The following is a 25,328-nucleotide window of genomic DNA, read 5'->3' as shown; positions in this document are numbered from 1 at the left end:
TATGGAAACAATTTGGGGATGGTCCGTTCCCTTTCCAACATGACTGCACACCAGTGCACAAAGCAAGGTCCATAAAGACATGGATGTGCAAGTTTGGAGTGAAGGAACTTGATAGGCCTGCACACAGTCTTGACCTCAACCTAATAGAACACCTTTGGGATAAATTAGAGCGGAGAACCAAAGCCAGGCCTTCTCTTCCAGCATCAGTGCTTGACCTCACAAATGCGCTTCTGGATTGGTCAAGCATTCCCCTTGACACACTCCTAAACCTTGTGGACATCCTTCCCAGAAGAGATGAAGCTGTTATAGCTGCAAAGGATGGGCCTACTCAATATTGAACCCTACGGACTAAGACTGGGACGCCATTAAAGTTCATGTGCGTGTAAAGGCAGGCGTCCCAATACTTTTGACAATATAGTAGACATATGAGCAAGGGAAATTCACTCCAGTAAGGGTTCTCTTGGGGAAAAGGGTGTCAACCACTGGAGCTTTATCACCAACCCTTGTTTCCATGACAACCCAAAATTTTCAAAATCCAATTGTCATAGGGACAGAAAGTGATGTGAAATCTTCTGAGTGGGGCACATCCAGCAAAAAAAAAACATTACAGGGGTTTTAACCCTTCCCTATGCTATCCAAAAATACTTAAATTATTTTTATGGCTGCGGTTGCACTTAAAAAATATACAGTCAGGTCCATAAATATTGGATTTGACATGAAACAAACAAGACGTGCTTTAACTGCAGACTTTCAGCTTTTATTTGAGGGTATTTACATCCAAATCAGGTGAAGGGTGTAGGAATTAAAACAGTTTGTATATGTGCCTCCCACTTTTTAAGGGACCAAAAGTAATGGGACAGATTAACAATCATAAATCAAACTTTCACTTTTGAATACTTGGTTGCAAATCCAGTCAATTACAGCCTGAAGTCTGGAACGCATAGACATCACCAGAGGATGGGTTTCATCCCTGGTGATGCTCTGCCAGGCCTCTACTGCAACTGTCTTCAGTTCCTGCTTGTTCTTGGGGCATTTTCCCTTCAGTTTTGTCTTCGGCAAGTGAAATGCATGCTCAATCGGATTCAGGTCAGGTGATTGACTTGGCCATTGCATAACATTCCACTTCTTTCCCTTAAACTCTTTGGTTGCTTTCGCAGTATGCTTCGGGTCATTGTCCATCTGCACTGTGAAGCGCCGTCCAATGAGTTCTGAAGCATTTGGCTGAATATGGGCAGATAATATTGCACAACACTTCAGAATTAATCCTGCTGCTTTTGTCAGCAGTCACATCATCAATAAATACAAGAGAACCAGTCCCATTGGCAGCCATACATGCCCACGCCATGACACTACCACCACCATAATTCACTGATGAGGTGGTATGCTTTGGATCATGAGCAGTTCCTTTCCTTCTCCATACTCTTCTCTTCCCATCACTCTGGTACAAGTTGATCTTGGTCTCATCTGTCCATAGGATGTTGTTCCAGAACTGTAAAGGCTTTTTTAGATGTTGTTTGGCAAACTCTGATCTGGCCTTCCTGTTTTTGAGGCTCACCAATGGTTTACATCTTGTGGTGAACCCTCTGCATTCACTCTGGTGAAGTCTTCTCTTGATTGTTGACACACACACATACACCTACCTCCTGGAGAGTGTTCTTGATCTGGCCAACTGTTGTGAAGGGTGTTTTCATCACCAGGGAAAAAATTATTCGGTCATCCACCACAGTTGTTTTCCGTGGTCTTCCGGGTCTTTTGGTGTTGCTAAACTCACCGTGGCGCTCTTTCTTTTTAACCACTTACCGCATATCAACGTACCGATACGTCGGTACACTTTGCGGGTTTATACCGGGATGATGCCTCTAGTTAGAGGCATCATCCCGGTACCGTGGTTTGAAGCCGACGGTCGGCTTTCCGTCGGTAACGACCGATGCGTCCCCCCCCTCCCGCCGCCTTCCGTGGCTTTGCCCGGGGCTCCCATCCCACCGGGAGCCCCGAGCACAAAGCCGGCACGTCCGCCGGCTGGATGGAGTCCCGATGAATGCCGGAAACGGCATCGATCGGGGCTCCGATGACGTAACCCGGAGGCGGCGTCCATGACGTCACTTCCGGGTTACTGTGCTGCAAAAGGCGGCAAATTTAAAAAACGGCTGTATGCAAAAATGCCGTTTTCGGCGTTTTGCATACAGGGAAGTGTAGTGGAGGGGTCTAGGGTCTTTTAGACCCTTGATCCCTCCATAAAGTGTACCTGTCACACATATTGCTGTCACAAGGGATGTTTACATTGCTTGTGACAGCAATAAAAGTGATCAGATTTTTTTTTTTTTTAAAAACCTGTAATAAAGTTTAAAAAAAATAAATAGGAAAAAAAAAAAAAAAATTTCGCCGCCCCCCGTCACCGTTAGCTCGCGCACAAAAAAAAAACGTATACGCAAGTCGAGCCGCGAATGAAATCGCTGTTCAAACCCCACATGTGAGGTATCGCCAGAGCGTGCGCAATAATTTAAAAAAAGAGCTACACTCTACCTCTAAACTGGTAATTTTTTAAATGCAGTGAAATGTGATTTTTCAATTTTTTTCCAAAAAAATGGCGTTTTAAAGACCGCTGCGCAAATACCGCTTGACAAAAAGTTTTGCAATGACCGACATTTTATTCTCCAGAGTCTTTGCTAAAAAAATATACATAATGTTTGGGGGTTCTAAGTAGTTTTCTAGGAAAAAATACTGCTTTTAACTTGTAAACAAAAAGTGTCCGAAATAGGGCTGGGGCTTAAGTGGTTAAGGATGTTCCAAACAGTTGATTTGGCCACACCTAATATTTTTGCTATCTCTCTGATGGGTTTATTTTGTTTTTTCAGCCTAATGATGGCTTGCTTCACTGATAGTGACAGCTATTTGGATCTCATATTGAGAGTTGACAGCAACAGATTCCAAATGCAAATAGCACACTTGAAATGAACTCTGGACCTTTTATCTGCTCCTTGTAAATGGGATAATGAGGGAATAACACACACCTGGCCATGGAACAGCTGAGCAGCCAATTGTCCCATTACTTTCGGTCCCTTAAAAAGTGGGAGGCACATATACAAACTGTTGTAATTCCTACACCGTTCACCTGATTTGGATGTAAATACCCTCAAATTAATGCTGAAAGTCTGCAGTTAAAGCACACCCTGTTTGTTTCATTTCAAATCCATTGTGGTGTTGTATAGAGCCAAAAAGATTAGAATTGTGTCGATGTCCCAATATTTATGGACCTGACTGTACCTGCTCCAACTTGCATACAAATACAACTGAAGAGCAAACCTACAGACCCTATCTTGTTTGTAACCGATGGACCGCCTGTATGTGAACGGGATGAAATCATTCTTCAGGTGTTATTAAATGCTAAAAGTTATGTAGTTTAGCAGCTGCCTTTAATACTTGATGAAAAGTATATGTGTATGGGCGCTTCTGTGGATCTAAGCAGGCAGCGTATAGGTCCCTACTCCTGGGCAGCACTTGAGAGAAGAAGCTGCTCTAGGAACAATGGAAAAAGAAGCAAGGCGCTTCCAAGTGCAGTAACTCAGATATTTATTGAGTTTATCTGAGTTACTGCACTTAGAGGCGCCTTGCTTCTTTTTTCTTTCTTTTGCCTTTAGTGCTTACCTTGTTTGCTGTTGCTGCTGTCTCTTTAGAATTTTACCTTTCTTCTCGGTTGAGCCAGTCCAAAGATTGTTTCCCCAGGTTCCCAGCTTTTGGATGGCTCTGTTGCCATCCAGGGTCCTGTGGAGTCACTCTTACGAGTGTGCTTCTGGGTGAAAGACTTCAAGCCAACGCTATGACACTGCTTGTGTCAACATGCACAAACAACCAGGGAGGAATAGATGGTGCATGCATGTGCAGTGGCAGTGACATTATGGGACATATTGTACCAAGAAGGAGGAACATAGCCAATGAGGTGTAGTTGGGCACACATGCTCAGTGGAATTATGGGACCTGAAGTGCCAAGGAAGGGGAACACAGCCAGGGAGGAGTAGCTCTGAGAAGGGGGGAATGCAGTCAGGGAAGAAAAGACGGGTCTCACACACGTAGTGGCAGTAGAATTTGGGACCTGTAGTTCCAAGGAAGAGGAATGCAGCCGGGGAGGAATAGATGGGGCCACACATACTCACTGGTAGAATTTGAGACCTTGTAGTCCCTAGGAAGGGGAATGCAGTGGAGGAATAGATGGGGCCACACATGCTCACTGGTAGAATTTGAGACCTTGTAGTCCCCAGGAAGGGGAATGCAGCCGGGGAGGAATAGATGGGGCCACACATACTCACTGGTAGAATTTGAGACCTTGTAGTCCCTAGGAAGGGGAATGCAGTGGAGGAATAGATGGGGCCACACATACTCACTGGTAGAATTTGAGACCTTGTAGTCCCTAGGAAGGGGAATGCAGCCTGGGAGGAATAGATGGGGCCACACATACTCACTGGTAGAATTTGAGACCTTGTAGTCCCTAGGAAGGGGAATGCAGCCTGGGAGGAATAGATGGGGCCACACATACTCACTGGTAGAATTTGAGACCTTGTAGTCCCCAGGAAGGGGAATGCAGCCGGGGAGGAATGGATGGGGCCACACATACTCACTGGTAGAATTTGAGACCTTGTAGTCCCTAGGAAGGGCAATGCAGTGGAGGAATGGATGGGGTCACACATACTCACTGGTAGAATTTGAGACCTTGTAGTCCCTAGGAAGGGGAATGCAGTGGAGGAGGAACTATGAGACGTATTCCAGGGGAAGGGCACATTGGGACTTTATATGGTCAAGTCTTTCAATGTGACAAGTGCACGCTCCTTGAGTGGAAGTTCAGGGAAGTGGTGCACAGGAACCTGGAGCCTGCAGTGGTAATGACACTAAATGCAAGTGTTTCTATATAAACATTTTTTTTTTTTTTTTGTTTAAGTAAAAAATGTGAGGCTTGACATATACTTTAGGAAGACTAAAGTTGTGTTGGAGGGGAATGGGAGTTCTGCCCCATTAACCTTTTGGCTGCCAGTCAGGACAGCTGTCTCTTCTGGCCACAGCCAGGAAAGGTGGCAGGTGTGCAATTAATTGAATGGAAACAATTTGCATCCACATTGTTCAAACTATTTATACATATGTTGTGTTTCCAGACTGAGAGAGTTTTTTTGGCCGGCCTTTCGTTCATTTCTTTTACTGCCATGAAAGTAGGAATATCAGTTGTTTCAGGGGAAATCTGGTTCAAACAAACATTAGCTGCTGTTTTAAAGCTACGCTCCAGTGAGACGTAAGAAAATTTGCTTTTCAACTCGATCAGGAGAGACAGTTTACTTGCTGAGAGGACAAGAGGGACCTCTGCAGCGTAGCATCATGTATGGAGAGGCTGAAAGGCACAATGATAAACATGCTGAATATGGACACAAATTGTTATGTAAAAACTCAGATGAAAGCAAACGTGTGCTTTGTCCATGCTGGGAGATTCAAAAGGAAAGCGTTTGAATTAAAAATGGATAGGAAGGGTTGCCTTCAATGCAGACGGTATGTCAAAATGTTCCCTAGATCTAGAGAGATAAATAGCTTGATGTATGCAAATTTTATGTGAGGCTACCCCTGTCCCTCTCTTGCCTCCCAAATCTTGCTGTTTGTCATACAGGCTGCCCACCGTAACAAATAGGAATTGTCAGTGCCAAGGTTGAGTCTAAGAGTCGGTTCACACCAGGGTGACTTTGAAGTCGCCCGTGCAGCACGACTTCATCGCGGCTTGCAAACGACTTCTCATAATGGAAGTCAATGCAAGTCGCTCCGACTTCGCCCAGAAGTAGTGCAGGAACCTTTTTCTAAGTCGGAGCGACTTGAGTCGCTCTGATTAGAACGGTTCCATTGCACAGAATGGAGCGCTACCAATTCGCCTGACAAGTCGGAGTAGTGTGAACCGGTTCTTAGGCTTTATTTTGAGAACACAAATGATGGTCGAGGTGGCTAAATGTCTACGTACTGTGGCCACATACAAATAGCTGGACAAGCCAGAGGCTCTATTCGCATGTAAGTGGAAAGATGACAGCAGCTATTCATTTATACAGGTGACTGCACCGTTGTTGGTCTCACACACTGTGTGCATACAGCTCTTCTCCACCACCAAGAATCCAGACAGCCACGAATGGCTACCTGTGTGAATGAGGCCTTCTAGGAAAAGTCTAGATTTGAATATAATGTTGGGATGCAATATACAAAGGAGACCAATACAAACTGTTGTATGACCTTATCAAGGCCATGCCACTGCTTAAAAATGTAATCAATAAAAACACAGACACACTTACAATGTACAACAGTGTGAGCGTAATGCAGAGAACCCTCAGTTCACCGCAGGCTCCTTACCATGGCCTATGCTTCTAAATGTTTCATAAGATGTAGGCACATTGTGACGTCCTGTGGAGATGGGAGAGCGGTATCGGTTCTCCATTTTAAATGGTTCCCTTGTTATTTTCCTTTAGGTGACACTTGTCTTAGGAGAAATGCAGCAAATCATTCATTGTACTGTACTACGAAGTATGGTGCCCCCCCATACATAGTTAAACTGGTTAAAAAAGGACACAAGTCCATCCAATTCAACCAACACAGAAAAATACACATCTAGACACACATACACACCCTCCATATACACAATCTTATACCTACATTTGATCCAGAGGAAGGCAAAAAATCCAATAAAGCATGACCCAATTTTCTCCAGCAGTTGGGAAAAAAATTCCTTCCTGATACCGTAACAGGCAATCCAATATTCCCTGGATCAACGTTGCCTATAAAATATTAGTATCCTGTTATATACATTTAGAAAAGAGTCCAGGCCTTTTTTAAAGCAATCTACTGAGCTGGCCAGAACCAGCTTATGAGGGAGTCTATTCCACATTTTCACAGCTCTTAGGCGTCTTTCACACGGGCGGTGCGCCCGACGGACTCGGTTTTGCTCAGCGGGGATCGATCCGCCAATCCCCGCTAAGTAGGCGGATGACAGCTCCGTCTCTGCTTACTTTGCAGAGATGGAGCTGTCAGAGCCCCGCTCTCCTCTATGGAAGATCGGATGAAAACGAACCACCTGTCTCTTTTCATCTGATCTTCTCCGATCCGATCCCCCAAACGGATGGAAAATAGTGTTTCCATTCATCCGGATTTCACAGACAGGATCGGATAGCGGCGGGTGTCAGAGGAGATGTCTCCGGTGACATCCACTGCTCCATAGGGCTGCATGGAGCATCCGATCAGGTCTGCTTGAAAAACTGACAGGCAGACCGGATCGGAAAGCCTGTGTGACAGGGGCCTTACTGTGAAGAAACCTTTCCATATTTTGAGATGAAATCTCTTTTCCTCTAGACAGAGTGCCCCCTTATCTCTGTGATGACCTTAAAGTAAATAGCTTTACACCAAGTTCGCTATATGGACCACTTATGTATTTATACATGTTGATCATCCTCCGCCCTACCCCCCCTCTTAATCCCCTCTTCTCAAGAGAATAAATTCAGTTCCTCTAATCTTTCCTCATAGTTGAGCTCCCCCATGCCTATTAGCAATTCGATTGCCCTTCTCTGCACTTTCTCCAGTTTCCCGATATCCTTTTTGAGAACTGGTGCCCAAAGCTGAACTGCATATTCCAGATGAGGCCTTACTAATGATTTGTACAGGGGCAAAATGATATCTCTCTCTCTGGAGTCTATACCTCTTTTAAAGCCAGAAAGGCTTTTGTTCGCTTTGGAAACCGCAGCATATGTATAATTATATATTATTTGCAATAAAACCTGAACAGTCATTGATAATAGTATATACATCAAGGTGAGCACATTTCACATATTTCACAATTTCTCAATGCCAACTCACACCAGACCAGTGGGCACAGTTTATGCTCCTTATGAAGTGTGAGCCTCACGCATGGTGTGATGTCTTTTGTTTTATTTATTTTTTTATTCTTTACATTTTTTTTATTGAAATGCCACAAATGGCATTGCACTCATCTTTATGCAACAAAGCCCATTGTAAAGTGATGTGTATAAATGCAGCATGCTATAAAGCAGAACGTAAGTCTGCCTACCAGTTGGCCCCCACCCCTGACCCACTCCCATCATTATGGCGCATGCACTGATATACCCGCGGTCTTTGGCTGGCTGAGCCCATCAGCAGGGAAGGTTTCAGACTTCCTTGGTAGCATTGTTTGAATGGGGAAGCCCTGCATGCGCAGATGACCGTGGAAGCAAGCACATGCACAGATGTGCCACAGGGTTGTTTCAAGACCGGAGTCCTGTAGGCCCATCTGCGCATGCGCAGTGGGCTGGGAGAATTACTCACCTAGGCAAGAATTGCAGAAGTTCTGCTATCCAGCCCAAATCATTTTTAAAAAATTGCATTTGTAAGAGGGGAGGAGGTAGGGCAGCACAACATGCTCTTTAGAGTGAAGGTAAAGTTTAGCATGTTGGTGTGAACTGCTGCCATTGATTTTCAGCTGAATGCATGTGATGTGAATGGACCCTTTAAAAAAACTTATTATTTTTATTAATACTATTATTATACAGGATTTAAATCGTGCCAACAATTTGCACATCACCTTACAGAAGAAAGGGAGACAGTACATCTACATCTACAAGATTGGAGGGTTAGTAGGGCCCTGTTCCTGAGAGCTTACAATCTAAAAGGGAGGGGCAAGTGAAACAAAAGCTTCCATTTTAATGGTTTATGTTCTGCCGTATGGGCAGCTTTGCCTCAGCATTCCATATTTGTTTAAAAATAATTTAATATCTTAAAGGTTTTTTGTTTCCTTCAAGACTTAAAGATTATCTATTTTACAATTTGATATTACAAAAAATATTGAATCCAAATAATAGAGAAGTTGTTTGTGGGAAAGCAGTGAGCGGCCTCCCTGTGCTGCAGTATGCTTTCTATTTTTGGCCTGGTAAGTAATGACGGATGCTTGTGGAGCTGCCTGTGACGTTCACCTTGAGCTGTCCTTCTCACATGGTTCATTCAGCTCGTGCTGGCTCCACCCCCCGCTGTCAGCTCCATGCCCGTACTGCTCGGAGATGCTGCTACGTGGACATTTTGTTATGGAAATGTTCAGCCTGTGAATTGGAAAATGTCTCTGTGCAACCATAAACACAGCACAAAATTGTGTTCAGGCTTGTCCTTAAACCCGGATGTCCCTCAGTAATGTAACGGGAGGCTTTAATAAAGAAGTTATTCACATGGTGCTGGCCAGATTTAATTCAGCTTTTCCACACGCTTAAACAATAGGATTAGACTTGCTAGGAGCCCGGAGAAGAATGTGCCTGCCATTTCTCTTTCGTTCATTGACAGACACAGCTCCTGATCTTCTTCACCATTGGGTTATACTGCCCCCTAAAGGAGTAAGACACTAGGCAGAAAATAAGTCTGGCTACGCCTATGGGCAGTCCCAGGGGGTATATTCCCTCTCTCTGCTATAGGTACTTTTTTCTGCCAAGTCAGGAGTAAGGACCTAGTTCCTTTCTGGGATCTCTGCTCCTGGCATTTTTTTCTTTTTAGATAGAATTTTGTTCTCCTGGTTTTTTTTTCCTGTAAGATCTACAATCAACTGTGATGGGCTGGATAATCTAGATCCAGTGGTCACCCCAGTCTGGCCAGCGCATGCCGGCAGACCTCAGCTCTGCGCTAGGTCAGCCGTGACATAGCTCCAGCAGACGGGGGTTGGCCTGCGAGTTAAATGCCTCGCGAGGTCTCAGCCCGAGTCGCAGTGTTCCTCCTGGCCGACAGCCCCCCCATTTAGTTGTCGAGGGGTTCTTTCTGTAACGGTGCCCGCTTGGTTCCTGGTATGGTGAGTAGCTGTCTCCCCTCTTCCCTGGAGGGTTTTGGACATGGGCATCTCCTTGGGGTAGTCGGACCCCCGGGCTCCCCTCCTTCCCGTCAGGCACCCACCCTTCATCTGCCCCCCCCCAAATCCTACCCACCCTCCCTTTATGCTGGGGCTGTGTGGGCGTTTGGTCCACCTCCTAGGGTGGGGGGCAGATGGGGGAGAGGCATTGGATTAGTGAGACTGTGGGGGGACAGCTCTAGAGAGGAGGAGAGTATAGAAGCAGCTACTTTTTTATTTTTAAGAGCTGTGCAGGATACATAGGTATGCCCACAGGGTGTGCCTGTGGACACCCTAATCATCCCGTGTGGCGCATATTCCCCCTGTTTTAGACCCCTGGTATTTCACCAAATAAAAAATAAGAATTTTTTCTCCAAAAAAAAAAGAATTGGAAAAAAAATACCGTAATAAAAATATAAAACTGTAAAAAAAAAAAAATGACACCAATCTCTGTCCTTAGGATACCATCCACAACTCTGGCACTGTCCACTGCTCTGCTGACAGTCAGTGTGTATACACATGCACACCGGCATATACAGTAGGTGTTTGAGCTTTGGGGTACACACCCTAATGCAATAGGCTGTGCACACCTATGGCAGGATCCATGTATTTTCTATTTTTTTTTTTGCCTATGCGGAGCTCCTTTACACACAGTAGCTAGGCATGCCATGCATTCCCACCAGCTAGCATATCTATGTCTTTGGCTGTAGCCATGTCAGATGCAACGTTGGTCTATGACTGTACTGCATGGACCAACTGGAGATTTATCAAATTATTTCTAGGAAAGTTCACACATGGCAAATGCTGTAGCAATGTCTTTCTTTCATTTCAAGAAGCCCAATTACGTGTTGAATGGTTTCTAATTGGATGGCTGTGTATAAGGAATGACCTTAGCATACATAATATAGGACTCTTGTCTCAAGGCTTCTAATCTTCTACTACAATGGCCCTCTGTATTAAAAACAGCCGTGTGCTGCACGGAGCAGAGTTAATAAGGATAATCTGATTATCTTTCTTTGAAATACGATTCCTGCTAAGAAATTGTTCCCTTCAAGTTTGATTTAACATTTCCACTCAACATCAACTTTTAACCATATCTTTTGAGTTTTGGCTTTTTTTACATGGTATTTGTATTTTGTTTTCACTCTCTATGAGCAAACGTTAAGAGACTGTGCCACCAGCGATCCTGCAACTGACAATTTGTCCAAACCGTCAGTGGCAGGATCGCTAAGCGGCTGCTTGTTTTGTAGCTATGGAATCGCTGCCTCTGTAGTTGAGGCAGTGATATGTTCTTCTAGCACCGTCGATGAAGATTTAGGCACCTTTCACACTAGCGGACCATTCAGATCCGCCTGTCAGTTTTTCAGGCGGATCTGAACGGATGCCCCATGCATCCCGATGGGGCATCGGATGTCAGCGGAGACATGTCCGCTGACATCCGATCCAATTCTGTCCGTCAAATCCGGATGGATGGAAACCCTATTTTCCATCCATCTTGCGGATGGGATCGGATGAGAACGGACAGGTGGTCCGTTCTCATCCGCTTTCCCCATAGAGAACAGCAGGGACCTGACAGCTCTGTCTCCACACAGCGCGGAGACACAGCTGCCATCCGCGTGCTCAGCGGGGGATCGGCGGATCGATTCCCTGCTGAGAAAAACTGAGTCTGCTGACGGACTCCCATGCGTGAAACCGATTAGAAACATCCCACTGCGCGTGGCTTTAGAGGGAGTAATTTGATAGGCGCACAGGCAGCCTTTTTTTGATTTGTCGCTAGCGGCAGACTTGCCCATTTTCTAATACGGAGGGTGCACATACAGAATGTTTATGCTAGGTAAAAATCGATGTAGCTTTTTGTTGCCAGTATATGTACTTTCCTTCTATTTGGGGCGAGTACAACTACTGATACTTTTCGGTCAATTACTCACCGATACCAAGTACTGATGCCTTTGCGGTGCGATTTGAGCCCATACAAGAAAAAGGCTCAAATCACACTGCAAAGAATCGCATGAGATTTTAACAGGTATGTGGTGCAATTCCTGTCTATATCGCATGCGGTTTCCCCCACCGCTCCTGTGTGAACCCAGGCTGAAGTCACTATGACAAGTGGTTCACACAGGAGCGGTGGGGGAAACCGCATGTGATTCAGACAGGAATCACACCGCATACATGTTCAAATCGCATTCAAATCTTTGCAATGTGATTTGAGCCCATTTATTTTGTATGGGCTAAAATCAAACTGCATAGGTATCGGTTTCAGGTATCGGAACATTTGCACGAGTACTCGTGTAAATGCTTAGTGTCGGCACTGATGCAACCCTAGTTTATCACATGCAATTCGTTGCATTGTGTTTTGAGCCTTTTAATTTTGTATGATCTCAAATTGTACAGCAAATGTATTAGTTTCAGGCATCAGAGCATTGGTACACTGAGTACTCATGCAAAGGCGTAGGATCCGCACAGATACCAGTATTGGTGCAGCCCTAGTTTTTACCCTGTTAGATTGCAGAACTCACAAGTATCCATTTTGGAGGGACAGCTCCCTCTTATGGACCACATTCCAATTTTTTTTTCTTCCTCTTTGTTCCCAAAGTGATCATTTTGCTCTATTTTGGGGTCAATCCATCCTAAGGTGATAGTTTTGTTATAGAGGGAATCTAGTGGACTTGCATATCTTGTTAGGGTCGCCAGCAGTAAGATTTCTCTGTTCCAAGCTGTGTTCCCACCTATCTGAAAATCGCACCTACTTCAAGATTGTTCCATTAGTCTCAACTGGAAAATGGGAACATCTCCTAGCAGTTATATTTGGTTTAGAGACCTGAAAAAGTGCAAATATCCTACCATTGGCATCACTGAATGATGTAGGAAATTGCTAGGAGATTAAAAAATGACAGGAAAAGACCTCCTGACCTAATATCAAAGTTGGGGCTCCCATACAGAACTCTAGGTTAGTGCCAGGACATTGCTTTCTTCTGAAACATCACATATCATGAGCATACCAGCCCGGAAACTGCTACTGCTTCCCGAAGTTGGATCCAGCCCTATATTGGAGCCTGGATGTGATAAGTATCAGGGTGTTTGGTTTAGGGCAGTGGTCCTCAACCCTGGCCCTCAGGGCCCACTAACAGGCCATGTTTGCAAGATAACTGAAATACATCCCAGGTGATATCATTTTCTGCTCAGTGATTGCAGTACTCTAGTCTGCATCTCCCCAAGGTAATACCTAAAATCTGGCCTGTTAGTGGGCCCTGAGGACCGGAGTTGAGTACCACTGGTTTAGGGCATCCGTTGACATGTGCTGGGACTGAGATCTACAACATTTGCTTTGAAAATAAAAGAGTACAAACCTTTATTTTCATTGATTTCGGATTCTCTTCTCGTGACAGAAAGTGAGGGAATCCAATTGTGACAGTTGTTCCTGAAACCGGAAGCATTAGGAAATTGCCTAATGAGGAGGACGCCTCTTCTGGTGACAGCTGTTGAGATGGGATGTCACTTTACTTTAGGGATATTTCCCCTCACTTTGTATTGTATCTCTAGGACTGTAAATAAAGGAAAATTATCACTGTGAGGACATAGATGTCAATTAGAAGCCATTCGAAAAAGAATGGGTAAATTTATAACCCTTCCTTAGTCAGTAAATAACCATTTACTGGATTTCCTCTTTTCGTTGGCCATGCACAATAATATAGTGAAAGGCCATAAGATCTAAAAAGTGTTTAATATCTGGGGTAGCTATTGACGTAACCATAATATGTAGGCTATAATACGGCACGTTTTATAGTTAACTTTATGAATAATCAAAATCTTCCAGTGCTAATGAACAGTCAGTGAAATTTGTCTTCTGTAACCCGCAGATTTCTATTTAGTTAGGCCATATGACCGAAAGTTTGACTTTATTTACTATGGTTAATGAGAAAGCCCAAATATATTAATATAACCTCTAACAGGACCCTGGCTTACAATCTCTGTACCCAAGCCAGCTGCCAAATGGCTGATTGCTGACATTTTATTACATCAGCAGGTTTAAAAATTGCTTTTATACGCAGTATCAAATTTGCAAATGTTTGAAAAAAGATCTGGGATTGTTTGCAGTCATTCAGCAGATAAAACATAAGTGGGAGAAGTCATTAAAGCAAGTAATGCATGCGAGAATATAAATTGCAATGTGCTATATTTAGAAAAGCATAATGTAATATGCTAAAATGAAGTTGTTTATCATGTAAACACCATCTCAGTGCTGGATTCCCTGAAGTGACTGTAAAGGGAATTTTTTTTTAATAATAAACTTGTCATACTTACCTGTAATAGTTTTGCACAGAGCAGCCCTGATTCTTCTCTTCTTGGGTTCCCTGCCATTGCTCCCGGCTCCTTCCCTCTTCAGATTGCCCCTATAGCAAGCTGCGTGCACAGATGACACGGGACAGCTCAGCCTTCAGCAGCCGTCAATCAAAAAGCTTTAAAATATAACAAAGACAAAACTTTTTTTTTAGTTTTGGATAGAGTGGAGATGGATTCGAACACCTGTCACTTTTTGCTGTCTGTACCCCCGTCAAGGAGATTCACCTTCTCTATTGGTCCTGTTTACCATTGTCATTGAAAGTAAAAGTAAGAGAAGATACCCAAATTCTGGGTTGTCCCCAAAATAATAATAGAGAGGAAATCTTCCAATGGGTACACTAGTTCTGGTGACCGGGCGGTCCCCAAGGAATTCCCTTTATTTACAGGGATTTCCACTCGCTTCTTGTTTGGCTACAGGACAGGAAGTAAACAGGAATCTCCGCAATAGGACACAGATGGTGAAAAAAATTTGACAAGGGTTATATCCTTCCCAAAAAAATGTTTTGTCTATAGTTCCACTTTAACCACTTGCCGACCGCCGCACGACTATCTACGGCGGCGGTCAGCCCCTCACAGGCAAAGTGACGTAGGTCTACGTCGCTCGCCTGTGAGGGTTTAGGGAGCGAGCGCGCGCCGCCGGAGGCGCGCTCCCGCTCCCGCGTGGTCACGGACCCCCCCGCGCGTGTGACCGGCGGACCCGATCGCCGCCGGCCACTCTGCGATCGGCGGGGGAGAGGGAGATAGTCAGGCAGCTTGTGTAAACAAGCTGCCTGTCATTCTCCTCTCTGTATGAGAGCTGATCACATGGATCTACTATGTAGATCCATTGATCACTCTGCATACAGTTGAAGCCACAGCCAATCACAGTTAGAATCACGCCCCTAGGGACACACACAGCCCCTCCCTCTCAAATAAAGTTAACCCCTTCACTACCAGTGTATTTTTACAGTAACAGTGCATATATATAGCACTGATTACTGTAGAAATGTCACTGGTAACCCCAAAAGTGTCAAAAATGTCAGTCAAGGGTCCGATCTGTCCGCCGCAATGTCGCAGTACCGCAAAAAAAATCGCAGATCGCCGCCATTACGCGTTAAAAAAAAAAACAACAAAAATGACAAAAATCTTTCCCTTTGTTAGTAAACGCAAAAACTTTTGCGCAAACCAATCAAAATACGCTTTTTGCGATTTTTTTTTACCAAACATAGGTAGCATAAAACAAATTGGCCGAAAATATTAAAAAATTTTGATTTTTACATTTTTTTTTGGGGGAATTTCATATAAAAAAAAGGGAAAAATATTGCTATTTTTGCAAAATTTACGCTCTTTTTTTATTTATAGCGCGTGATCAAAAAATCGCACAGGTGATCAAATACCACCAAAAGAAAGCTCTGTTTGTGGGAAAAAAAGGACGCCAAATTCGTTTCGGTACAGCTTTGCACGTCCGCGCAATTGTCCGTTAAAGTCACGCAGTGCCGAATCGCAAAATGCCCTCTGGTCGTTTAGCAGCCAAATCCTCCGGGGCTTAAGTGGTTAAGGAAGCAGGAGCCTGGAGAGTGGACTATCGTTCAAAGCTCTATGCTAGATGCACACAGAGTAGGGCATTCACCTTTAGTCCTGGCCAGGAGTGTGCACGCAAGCAACTGATTTGTCTGGAAATAACCCAACAGAAGTTGATTAAAAGATTTCTGTTCAGTGGGGCAGGCCATACACTGGTCTACCAGGGACTGGCTAAGTTTTGATCAGTGTGTGGCCTCCGCCAATTGACAGAAGTTGATCAGCTTGACAGAATTTTGACGAGGGTATAGCCAGTTTAAGTATACATAACGGGGTTGTTGGGCTATGGGCTGTCACTGCCACTCTGCCCTGAATTTTCAAAGTGGCAGTATGTCTTTAATTGTTCTAAATGTGTGACTGTTTAAAAAGCCCCGTATAAATGCTTTTGATGAAACCTGATTTTTCATAAGCGTTTTAGTCCTAACACAAAGCTATCCTTCTTTTCTCTTATAGGATCGGAGCAGAATGTACGACAGTTTAAATATGCACTCCTTAGAAAACTCCCTTATCGAAATAATGAGAGCAGAGCATGATCCACTAAAGGGTGAGTCTTCGCTTATTGTCTTTATCTTTTTTTTCAATGCCAGTAGTACGGTATTAAAGTATACCTTTTTCTTTACTTAGTGTTTGGGTTGAGAAGGAAATTAAAAAAATAACCGTTAAAACTCCATCAAATAGTTTTTTGTTTTGTGGTAAATGTCCCATTGGAGAGATTTGTCTTTTCTTCCCGTCTTCAAGACTAAACAGAAAGTCAGAGGAGATTTCTCCAAAGTAAGAGAAATACCCTATCAGGCACTCTATTCCTGTTCCAGTGAAAACTCTGTTTTGGATTTTTTTTTTGCTTTTAGTACCAGTGACAGTGGTCTAAAGCAGTGTTTCTCAAACTTTTTTCAGTTGTGGCACCCTTAACAATTTGGCACAATCTCGAGGCACCCCATTCTAAAATGTAAATAAAATCCTAAACTAATAGTTTTACATAACGCAGCAACATCCATACACATGGGCCATCCAACATTAGAAGTGATTTATTCCTCCACTATTCCAAAACTTGTACGGACTAGTATTCTAGGTTTTCTCTTCTCCCTCAGTTTCTCTTCTTTTATTTGCTAATGTGACCCCAGTGCTGACGGAGAAGGGATGAGGAGGAGTAAATAGGTATGCTGTGAAAGCACCTGTCATTCTCCTTATCCAGTGATTTAACTGGTTGTCAGGGGGCCAGTGACTTGACCTGCACAGTGCCCAGGGTTGTCAGGGTGCCAGTGGCTTGACCTGCACAGTGCCCAGGGTTGTCAGGGTGCCAGTGGCTTGACCTGCACAGTGCCCAGGGTTGTCAGGGTGCCAGTGGCTTGACCTGCACAGTGCCTAGGGTTACCAAGGTGCCAGTGGCTTGATCAGCACAGTGCCCAGAGTTATCAGGGTGCCAGTGGCCTGACCAGCACAGTGCCCAGAGTTGTAATTCTACAAAGTAAAAATCCGTGGCAATTTGTTACCATTCTGCCAAGGCACCCCTGAAGAACCCAGGAGGCACACCAGGGTGCCACGGCACCCTGGTTGAAAAAGGCTGGTCTAAAGGACCAGGACAGAGGGTGAATCTCCCCAGGAAAGAAAGCAATACAAACTTGACACAGCTACTAAACCTTATTCCACTTTTCGATCATTGGTTGGAGCTTTGTCACTCACTTTTAAGAAGTATGTAGGAAGGGCCAGAGGTGGCCAGCCAGAATAATGGAAATCCATAATGAAGGAAATTTGTAGGCAGCCATTGCGGATATCCTTTTGGATATACTGGCTGTCTGGCTTCAGTTACTTCTGAATGTCCGACCAACCGTGCTGGGACCTTACTGCCACTTGGCAAAGTCACATTCCAGGTTTCTTTTTGTAAAGTATTCTTTATATAGGTACAGCAGTTAAATAGCAAACCCTGGCACATGTGAAATCAGCCCTTATTTTTAGGGATCATTTACATTTCTGTGTTCCGTTGTGGGGCGTATGCATTTACACGTGTTAAGGCAGCACATTCTTATCCAAAGCACAACTTTTTATTTAGCAATGCCGCGACCACACTATGGTTTGAGTTTTGTGGTGTGCCATGGTGTGTTGTGCATTCCTCTCTACTGTACAGAATGTTGGGAGGATACTGTGGAGTACTAGGTTGAACTAGGTTTTTAGTTGTGCTGTATGTAGCTTTAAGCTGTGGATTACTTTTTTTTTTTTTTTTTAATGGTGTAAGCCTAGCAAGCTACGTTCTGTGTGCAGTGTTCTTAGACAGACTTAAAGCGGTTGTATCCCCAAAAAAACAAAACAAACCCTGCAGGACAATGGCATAATGTGCTAGTATGCATCGCATACTAGCACATTGTGAAATACTTACCTTAGAACGAAGCCCCTATAAGGTCACCCGGACACCGCTGAGGGAGCTGACATCTTCCCTCTGCGTCTCTTCCGGGTTCGGCGGCTTCGGCGCTGTGAGTGGCCAGAGCCACGATGATGTCACTACCACGCATGTGCACGGGAGTTCACTTTCCGGCAAGGAGCTCTGAAGGTCCATCAAGATATGCCGGACCTTCAGAGTGCATGCGCCGCTGGTGTCAGCGGCTACATGCAGGGTGAATATCTCCTAAACCGTGCAGGTTTAGGAGATATTAATTTTACCTACAGGTAAGCCTTATTATATGCTTACCTGTAGGTAAAAATTAAAAAGAGGAGCATTCTACCGCTTTAATACTGCCTGTTCTAAATTTCTAAGGTTCTCCTGGGAAAACATTGGTGCTGTCCTACATGTAGGCTATATAGTGCTATCCTGCATGTAGGCTAGAGACTTTCTTTGGTTGGGTACGTTAAACAGATTGCCTTGGCTGGTACTTGCAGATAAAATCTCTATATCCAAAGGAGTAAATAATCAGGCTTCACCACATAAAGCCATTTCTACTGAGTTAGATATCCAAAGCATGCATGCCGTGCAGGCAGCCACAGGGGCCATCCAGTGTGTTCCTGACATGTTCTGAGCACTCCTCATAGTGGAAGGCTTGAAAAGGAGCTCATACACATGAGTGTTTGGCAAAGCTCCTGCTTCTTTGCATTAAAGAGGAAGTAAACCCTCCTCAGGAAGTTGTACCTATAGGTAAGCCTATATTAAGGCTTACCTATAGGTACTGTAAATATCTCCTAAACATGTACTGTTTAGGAGATATTTACCTTTAATGCAGCCAGTGACGTCACTGGCGCATGCGCTCTGAAGGAACGGCAGATCGTGCCGTTCCTTCAGAGCCCCGTGCCGTGACCGTCGGCTCCCGCGCGCGTGCGCGGGAGTGACGTCACCGCGGCTCCGGCCAATCAGATGGCCGGATGCCGCGATCCCGGAAGACGGGCGACTATACATGTCGCCCGTCATACAGGTAAGCGGACGGCACGGCGGGGGCTCGTTCTAAGGTAAGTATTTCATAATGAGCTAGTATGCGATGTATACTAGCTCATTATGGGTTTCTCTTTCAGGTTTTTCAGGTTTCAAGATAAAAAAAAAAATTCTTGGTGTACAACCTCTTTAAGTTGTACTCGATTCCTCAAGCATAATTTAACTCTTCCTGGCTGGAGAGCTTTTGAATGCAGGGCGAAGGGTAGGCCCGGGCCGGGGATCACTTCTGTATCCTGCACTGATGTGCATCCAATGGTTCCAACAACCGCAAAATGATGCTGAGCTAATTCTCCTTTTTCGTATTCCAATGAAGCCTCCAAGTTGCATTGCCCTCCTACCACTGGCATCTGACCTAGAAAGGCTGGGTCTGTTCTTGGTAGTTGGACATTGAGAAGACCTTCTGTCCTGCAGAAAGCTAAGGGATGCAGATTCATAAATGCTTACATTTACATGCCGAGAGGCCAGCCTTGTTTAGCGGGGAATGTGTATATGTTGTTACTCCTAAACACATTCTTGTGATAGAAGAAAGCCAGCCTTTGTGTCTAATAATGACTCCCCACTCACTGCTCTTTTATAAAGTGGACTTAATGAAAATAAGGGAGGACAGTGTATGTTGTGTGTGCAGTATAGCCGGGCCCAGGAGAAAGTGATTGGAATGTCAGGCACGTGTTTCCCCTCTCTGCTATGACTAAGCATCTTGTGTGTGTTTTGGCACACACAGAACACTCTTGTGCTCAGAACCTCAATGCCTCCTCCTCCTCATTCTTCACAACGTCATCCATGGTATACACCACCCTACACACGTCACTTTCTCCATGCTGGATTTGTTTATTGTAAGAGCTTAAAGCAAGCATATATCAGACTGGGGTTTTTAGGGAAGCATGTGGTCCATTTTCTCTGTCAGTCAGTTTAGGGATTCAAATGTAATAAGCCCTAGGCTGTTCTCCCATGGATTAGGGCTACATACCCTTTTGTAATTATGTGTTATGGGCCCTTTCTCGGGAATATATTGTATGCTGCATTGACCCTTTCTTGTTGTTGTCACTGTGATGTTCAATACAAAAAAGTTATCATTGTTTTCTAAATGAAATAGTAGACTTTGGGGTGATTTACTAAAACTAGGGAGTGCAAAATCTTGTGCAGCTCTGCATTAAAACCAATCAGCTTCAAGTTTTTTTCTTTTTTTGTTAAAATCCTGAAGTGGTTATAAGGCCCCTTTCACACTTGTGCGACTTGTTCTGCAACTTAGCACTGCAAAGTCGTACCCCATGATTTCCAATGAGTAACATTCATATCTGTGCGACTTCAAAGTAGTCCCTGCACTACTATGGTCCAACTTTGATTGCATATTCAAGATCGCTTAATCATAACTGATTATGTTATGATTAAGTGATCTTGAATCGTGAAATGCGTCAACTGTCTGTGGCTCAATTGTCTTGTTTTGTTGGATTTACAATCTTAATAAAGGATCATTTTATCTTCATCCACTGGAGTGCGGTCAAACCTCTTTTCATTTACATAGAATTCAATCCTGCCCAGTTAAAACAGAGTTCCGCCTCCCCCTCCACCCCCTCCAAAAATTAAAAGTCAGCAGCTACACATAGTGTAGCTGCTGACTTTTAATATTAGGACACTTACCTGTCCTGGAGTCCAGCGATGTCGGCACCGCAGCCGTTTTTTCCGTCGGGTGCTGCTGCCGATCATTGCCGAGGAGGGAACCCGGCAGTGAAGCCTTGTGGCTTTACGGGTGGGTCCCTACTGCGCATGCGCGAAGCGCACTGTGCATTCCTAATGGCGCGGGGGAGGGGGCCGAACTTCTGAGGGACGGCACCGTATTCCGGAAGTGGGGAAGGGTACCTGTCAAAAACAGGTACCCGTTCTCCCCTCCCCCCTGAAAGGTGCCAAATGTGGCACCAGAGGGGGGAGGAAACAAAAGAGGGGAAGTTCCACTTTTGGGTGGAATTCCGCTTTAAATATGCCCAGCAGTGTGAACAGGGTGAGGCCCACCCCTCAGATCCCGTCCTCCCAGAGTTCTGCTCTCGGTTTAGTGATTCATTTACATGTGAAGGAAACGCCTTCATGATAACCTCCCATAGCCCTTTCCTTCTAGTCTTGCAGTAAACCATTATTATTTGGGATGCTGCAAGACAGGAATGACACATTTACACCTGCTCTGCAGACTGAAGAGTGATCTGCATTCGGACCCACCCACATCAACTCCCAGAACTACTACAAGTGACCCCCATAGCCTGCCTGAAACTACAGAGGCTCAAAGGATCATGGGACATGTAGTTTCAGGTCTGGCAAAGGAAGGAAACAGGCAGTAAGAGAACTTTGAAATTCAGCCAGAAGGAAGGGTGACATCACAGACACAGAATAAGACATATATATATATATATATATATATATAATATGTTAAAAAATATATATATATATAAAATGTGAACACTTTGTTTGTTCAAGGTGGTCTCGTAAACAGGGACTACATTACCTGGCTCGGACCCCATGTGAATAACATCCTCAATTGCACACTTGGGACACCCTTACCCAAAAAAAGCAATGCCGAATACATACATCCTGTCATATGTGTTGGTTTTTGATTTATTTGATTCGATCTGCTGAATGCAGTGTTAAAGTAATGAAAGCAGACCTCTACTGAAATCCCACACACACACTGACCACCCTGCCCTCCTAAAGTAATTAAAGGTTTGCAAAATCTATAATCTGCCTTTCTAAAACGCTAGTCTGACATGCTGAATGCCTAGATCAGTGTTTCTCAACCTTTTTTCAGTCAAAGCACCCTTTAAAATTATGGACAGTCTTGAGGTTCTAAAATGTCAAAAAAACTATTTTAATCGTTTTTGCTGCATTTTAATAGTATAACGCAGCAACATCCACACATAGGAAACCCAACTTTAAAGGTGAATTATTCTTCCAAAGCAAATACACTTTTGCAAACTGGTACTGACTAGTGTTCCAATGTTTCTCCTCTTCCTCAGTTTTTCTCCATTTTGCTAATGAGACCCCAAAGCTGATGGAGAGAGAGGCAAGGGAGGGTCAAACAAGGGTGATATGCCAGCAAATGACATTCTGCTTATCAACTGATGATGTCATTGGCTGATAGGAGGTTGGCCACTGGCTTGTATGCAATTTTGGGGCAGTTTTTAGGTATTTTGCCAAGGCACCCTGGTTGAAAAAGTCTGGCCTAGAACATTATTCATCAACGGACTGTCAGTGCCCAACCACTGGTCCACAGCAGCATATTCTGTGGGCATCCACACCGCAGTGCATAGGAGTTGACATGTGCTGAAGATGTGCGTTTCAGTGCTTTATGCAACTTTTTTTTTTTTTTTTGACTCATTGCAGTTGATTTACTAAGGCTTAGTTCACATTACTGCGACCTAAAAGTCATGCAACTTACAGTAGGTCTTTGCCAGGTGATTTTCTGGTGACTTGATGTAACTTGAGTCTACTTTGATGCCAATTTGAAGCGAGGGAGGGGCTAAACCACAGGAAATGCCTGTGTAACCCCTCCTGTAATGTCGGATCCAAATCCTATCAATATAGAGGAGGATCTGACTTGGAAACGACTTCCATTAAAGTCCGATCCTCCTCGACTTGGGCTCAAGTCGGATAGAAGTAGCCTTGTAGTACAGGAACTTTTTCTAAAGTCAGAGTGACTTCAGTAGTGCTAATTAACACAGCTCTCATTGACTAACATGGGATTTCACATGTTATGCGACTTGGGGTCTTACAAGTTGGGTCCAAAGTCACGGCAGTGTGAACCAAGCCTTAAACCGGAGAGTGGAAAATCCCTGTGCAGCTCTGCAGAGAAACCAATCTGCTTCCAGGTTTTATTTTCAAAGCTTAACCACTTCAGTTTCGGGAGGTTTTACCCCCCCCCCCTAATGACCGGGCAATTTTTTTTGATTCGGCACTGCGTTGCTTTAACAATTGCGCGTCCACGCGACGCTGTGCTCAAATACAATTGATGTCCTTTTTTTCCACAAAAATAGAGCTTTCTTTTGGTGGTATTCAATCACCTCTGCGGTTTTTAGATTTTGCGCTATAAACAAAAAAAAGTGAAATTTAAAAAAATAAAATAAACAATATTTTTTACTTTCTACTATAAAACATTTTCAAAATTTAAAAAAAAAAAAAAAAATCAAATTTTTTATCAGTTTAGGCCAATTTGTGTTCTGCTACATATTTTTGGTAAGAAAAAATCCCAAAAGCGCATAATAATTGGTTTGCGCAAAACTTTTAGCGTTTACAAACTATGGGATAGATTTTTGGACTTTTTATTTATTTTTTTGTTGTTTTATTAGTAATGACGGCGATCAGCTATTTTTTTTAGCGGGACTGCGACATTGTGGCGGACAAATCTGACATTAAGTGACACTTTTTGGGGATCAGTGACACCAATACAGTGATCAGCGCTAAATATTATGCACTGTTACTGTATAAATGACACTGGCAGGGAAAGGGTTAATAGTGGGGGGTGATCAAGATGTTAAGTGTGAGCTTAAATTGTGCTTACTAACTGGGGGGGGGGGGGGGGGGCTCTGTGAAAGGCACACAGAGATTAGTTTTTGGGACCAGTGACACAGATACAGTGATCAGCGCTAAAAATTATGCACTGTTATTGTATAAATGACACTGGCAGGGAAGGGGTTAATACTGGGGGTGATCAAGGGGTTAAGTGTGAGCTTAAATTGTGCTTACTAACTGGGGGGGGGGGGGGGGGCTCTGTGAAAGGCACACAGAGATCAGTTTTTGGGACCAGTGACACCAATACAGTGATCAGCGCTAAATATTATGCACTGTTACTGTATAAATGACACTGGCAGGGAAGGGGTTAATACTGGGGGTAATCAAGGGGTTAAGTGTGAACTTAAATTGTGCTTACTAACTGGGGGGGGGGGGGCTCTGTGAAAAGCACACAGAGATCTGTGTTTCAGCTTAGCTGAGACACACAATCTCACAGTGCCTGTCTGACAGGAGAGCTGCCTGCTTTGTTTACATAGGCAAATGGCTCTCCTGTCAGTTTCCCTGAAGATCGCGGGAGGCGTGCACATAAATCATGTAGATCTACGTGAATATGCGCAGCCAAGCCGCCCTGCCGCAGTAAAACTGCGTGGGGCGGTCGGCAAGTGGTTTATTGAACAAGCTGAAGTTAGAAGCTGATTGGCTACCATGCACAGCTGCACCAGATGTTGCACTCTCCAGTTTTAGTAAATTAACCCTATTGCTTTTTCTTTAAACCTTTTTAACTAAATATTGCCCACTTTTTGGTTGACACAATTCAAAACTAGACGCATTGCTTTTCCGTGCCCCGGGAGCGTGTTCGTCAACGTGGCCCAATGCATGTGGAGTGAATGGGTTCTTAAATATTTACAGTAAAAGCTGTATCTGCGGGGATCCTTAGAATGATATCAAAGTCTGGATATCATTTGATTCCTCTATGCAGCTCTTTAGATTCTATTATTCTATTGTGAGTAGACCTAACCCGCTGGCTGCCCTTTACCTCCCTTCATTTCCCTGCTGGCTCTCTGTCTGCCCTAATGAGGATTAGAACCATGGAAAATCCGATTCTGGTGTACTTTTCATAGGCATTAGGGCTCCACTGGAGATTTATTGTGTTCCCTGCGGAATTTCTGTCCAGTTCACACCAGAACGTTAATAGGACACAACAGCCTGAAAGAGTATTGGATGTGTTATTTACAGGGCTGGTCTCTAATACTGCTATCTATATTTAGCTGGAGTGAATGAGAGTGTGAAGGGCAATACTGTGCTCACTCGGCGGAGGATTTCCACTCCAAATAAAAAAAAAAAACATTAAAGCAGAACCGTGCTTTTAGTCTATTTATGTATTTATAAAATGATTGACTACACTGTAAATTCTACTTGTATATTATTCAATTCATTAAGAGTCCATGCTCACTTCTGCAATTTAAAAATCGTGCAATTTCCATTGCGACTTTACCCTGCGACTTTGGATGAGTGCGACTTTGTTACCACTTTGGCTTTGACCAATGTGATCCTTTGGTTTGTGCTCTGCAAAGTCGTTAGACATGTGCAGAACAGTTTGGTTTGGTTTCTTTATTTTCTAATGAATTCCAAATATTCAGAACCATTTGAATCGGTCAAAAATTGATCACC

The 25,328-nt window shown here is 44.0% G+C and overlaps 1 protein-coding gene across 6 annotated transcripts in view; it reads left to right on the top strand.

Annotated features, from left to right (window-relative positions):
* The window catches only part of CPEB2 (cytoplasmic polyadenylation element binding protein 2), a gene marked incomplete at its 5' end in the record, with an annotated part of 169,273 nt that overhangs the window by 81,376 nt on the left and 62,569 nt on the right, over positions 1-25,328 (top strand). For all 6 annotated transcript variants that reach the window (XM_082252715.1, XM_082252714.1, XM_082252719.1 and 3 more), the window contains one exon: positions 16,208-16,298. In XM_082252715.1, coding sequence (XP_082108841.1) covers positions 16,208-16,298 — 91 coding nt within the window. The remainder of the gene's footprint in view (positions 1-16,207; positions 16,299-25,328) is intronic.

Source organism: Pelophylax lessonae, assembly GCF_965119305.1.
Source record: "Pelophylax lessonae genome assembly, chromosome: 1".
Taxonomy (NCBI): domain Eukaryota; kingdom Metazoa; phylum Chordata; class Amphibia; order Anura; family Ranidae; genus Pelophylax; species Pelophylax lessonae.
Note: the sequence above shows the minus strand (reverse complement) of the source record. Positions and strands in the feature narration are given on the sequence as shown.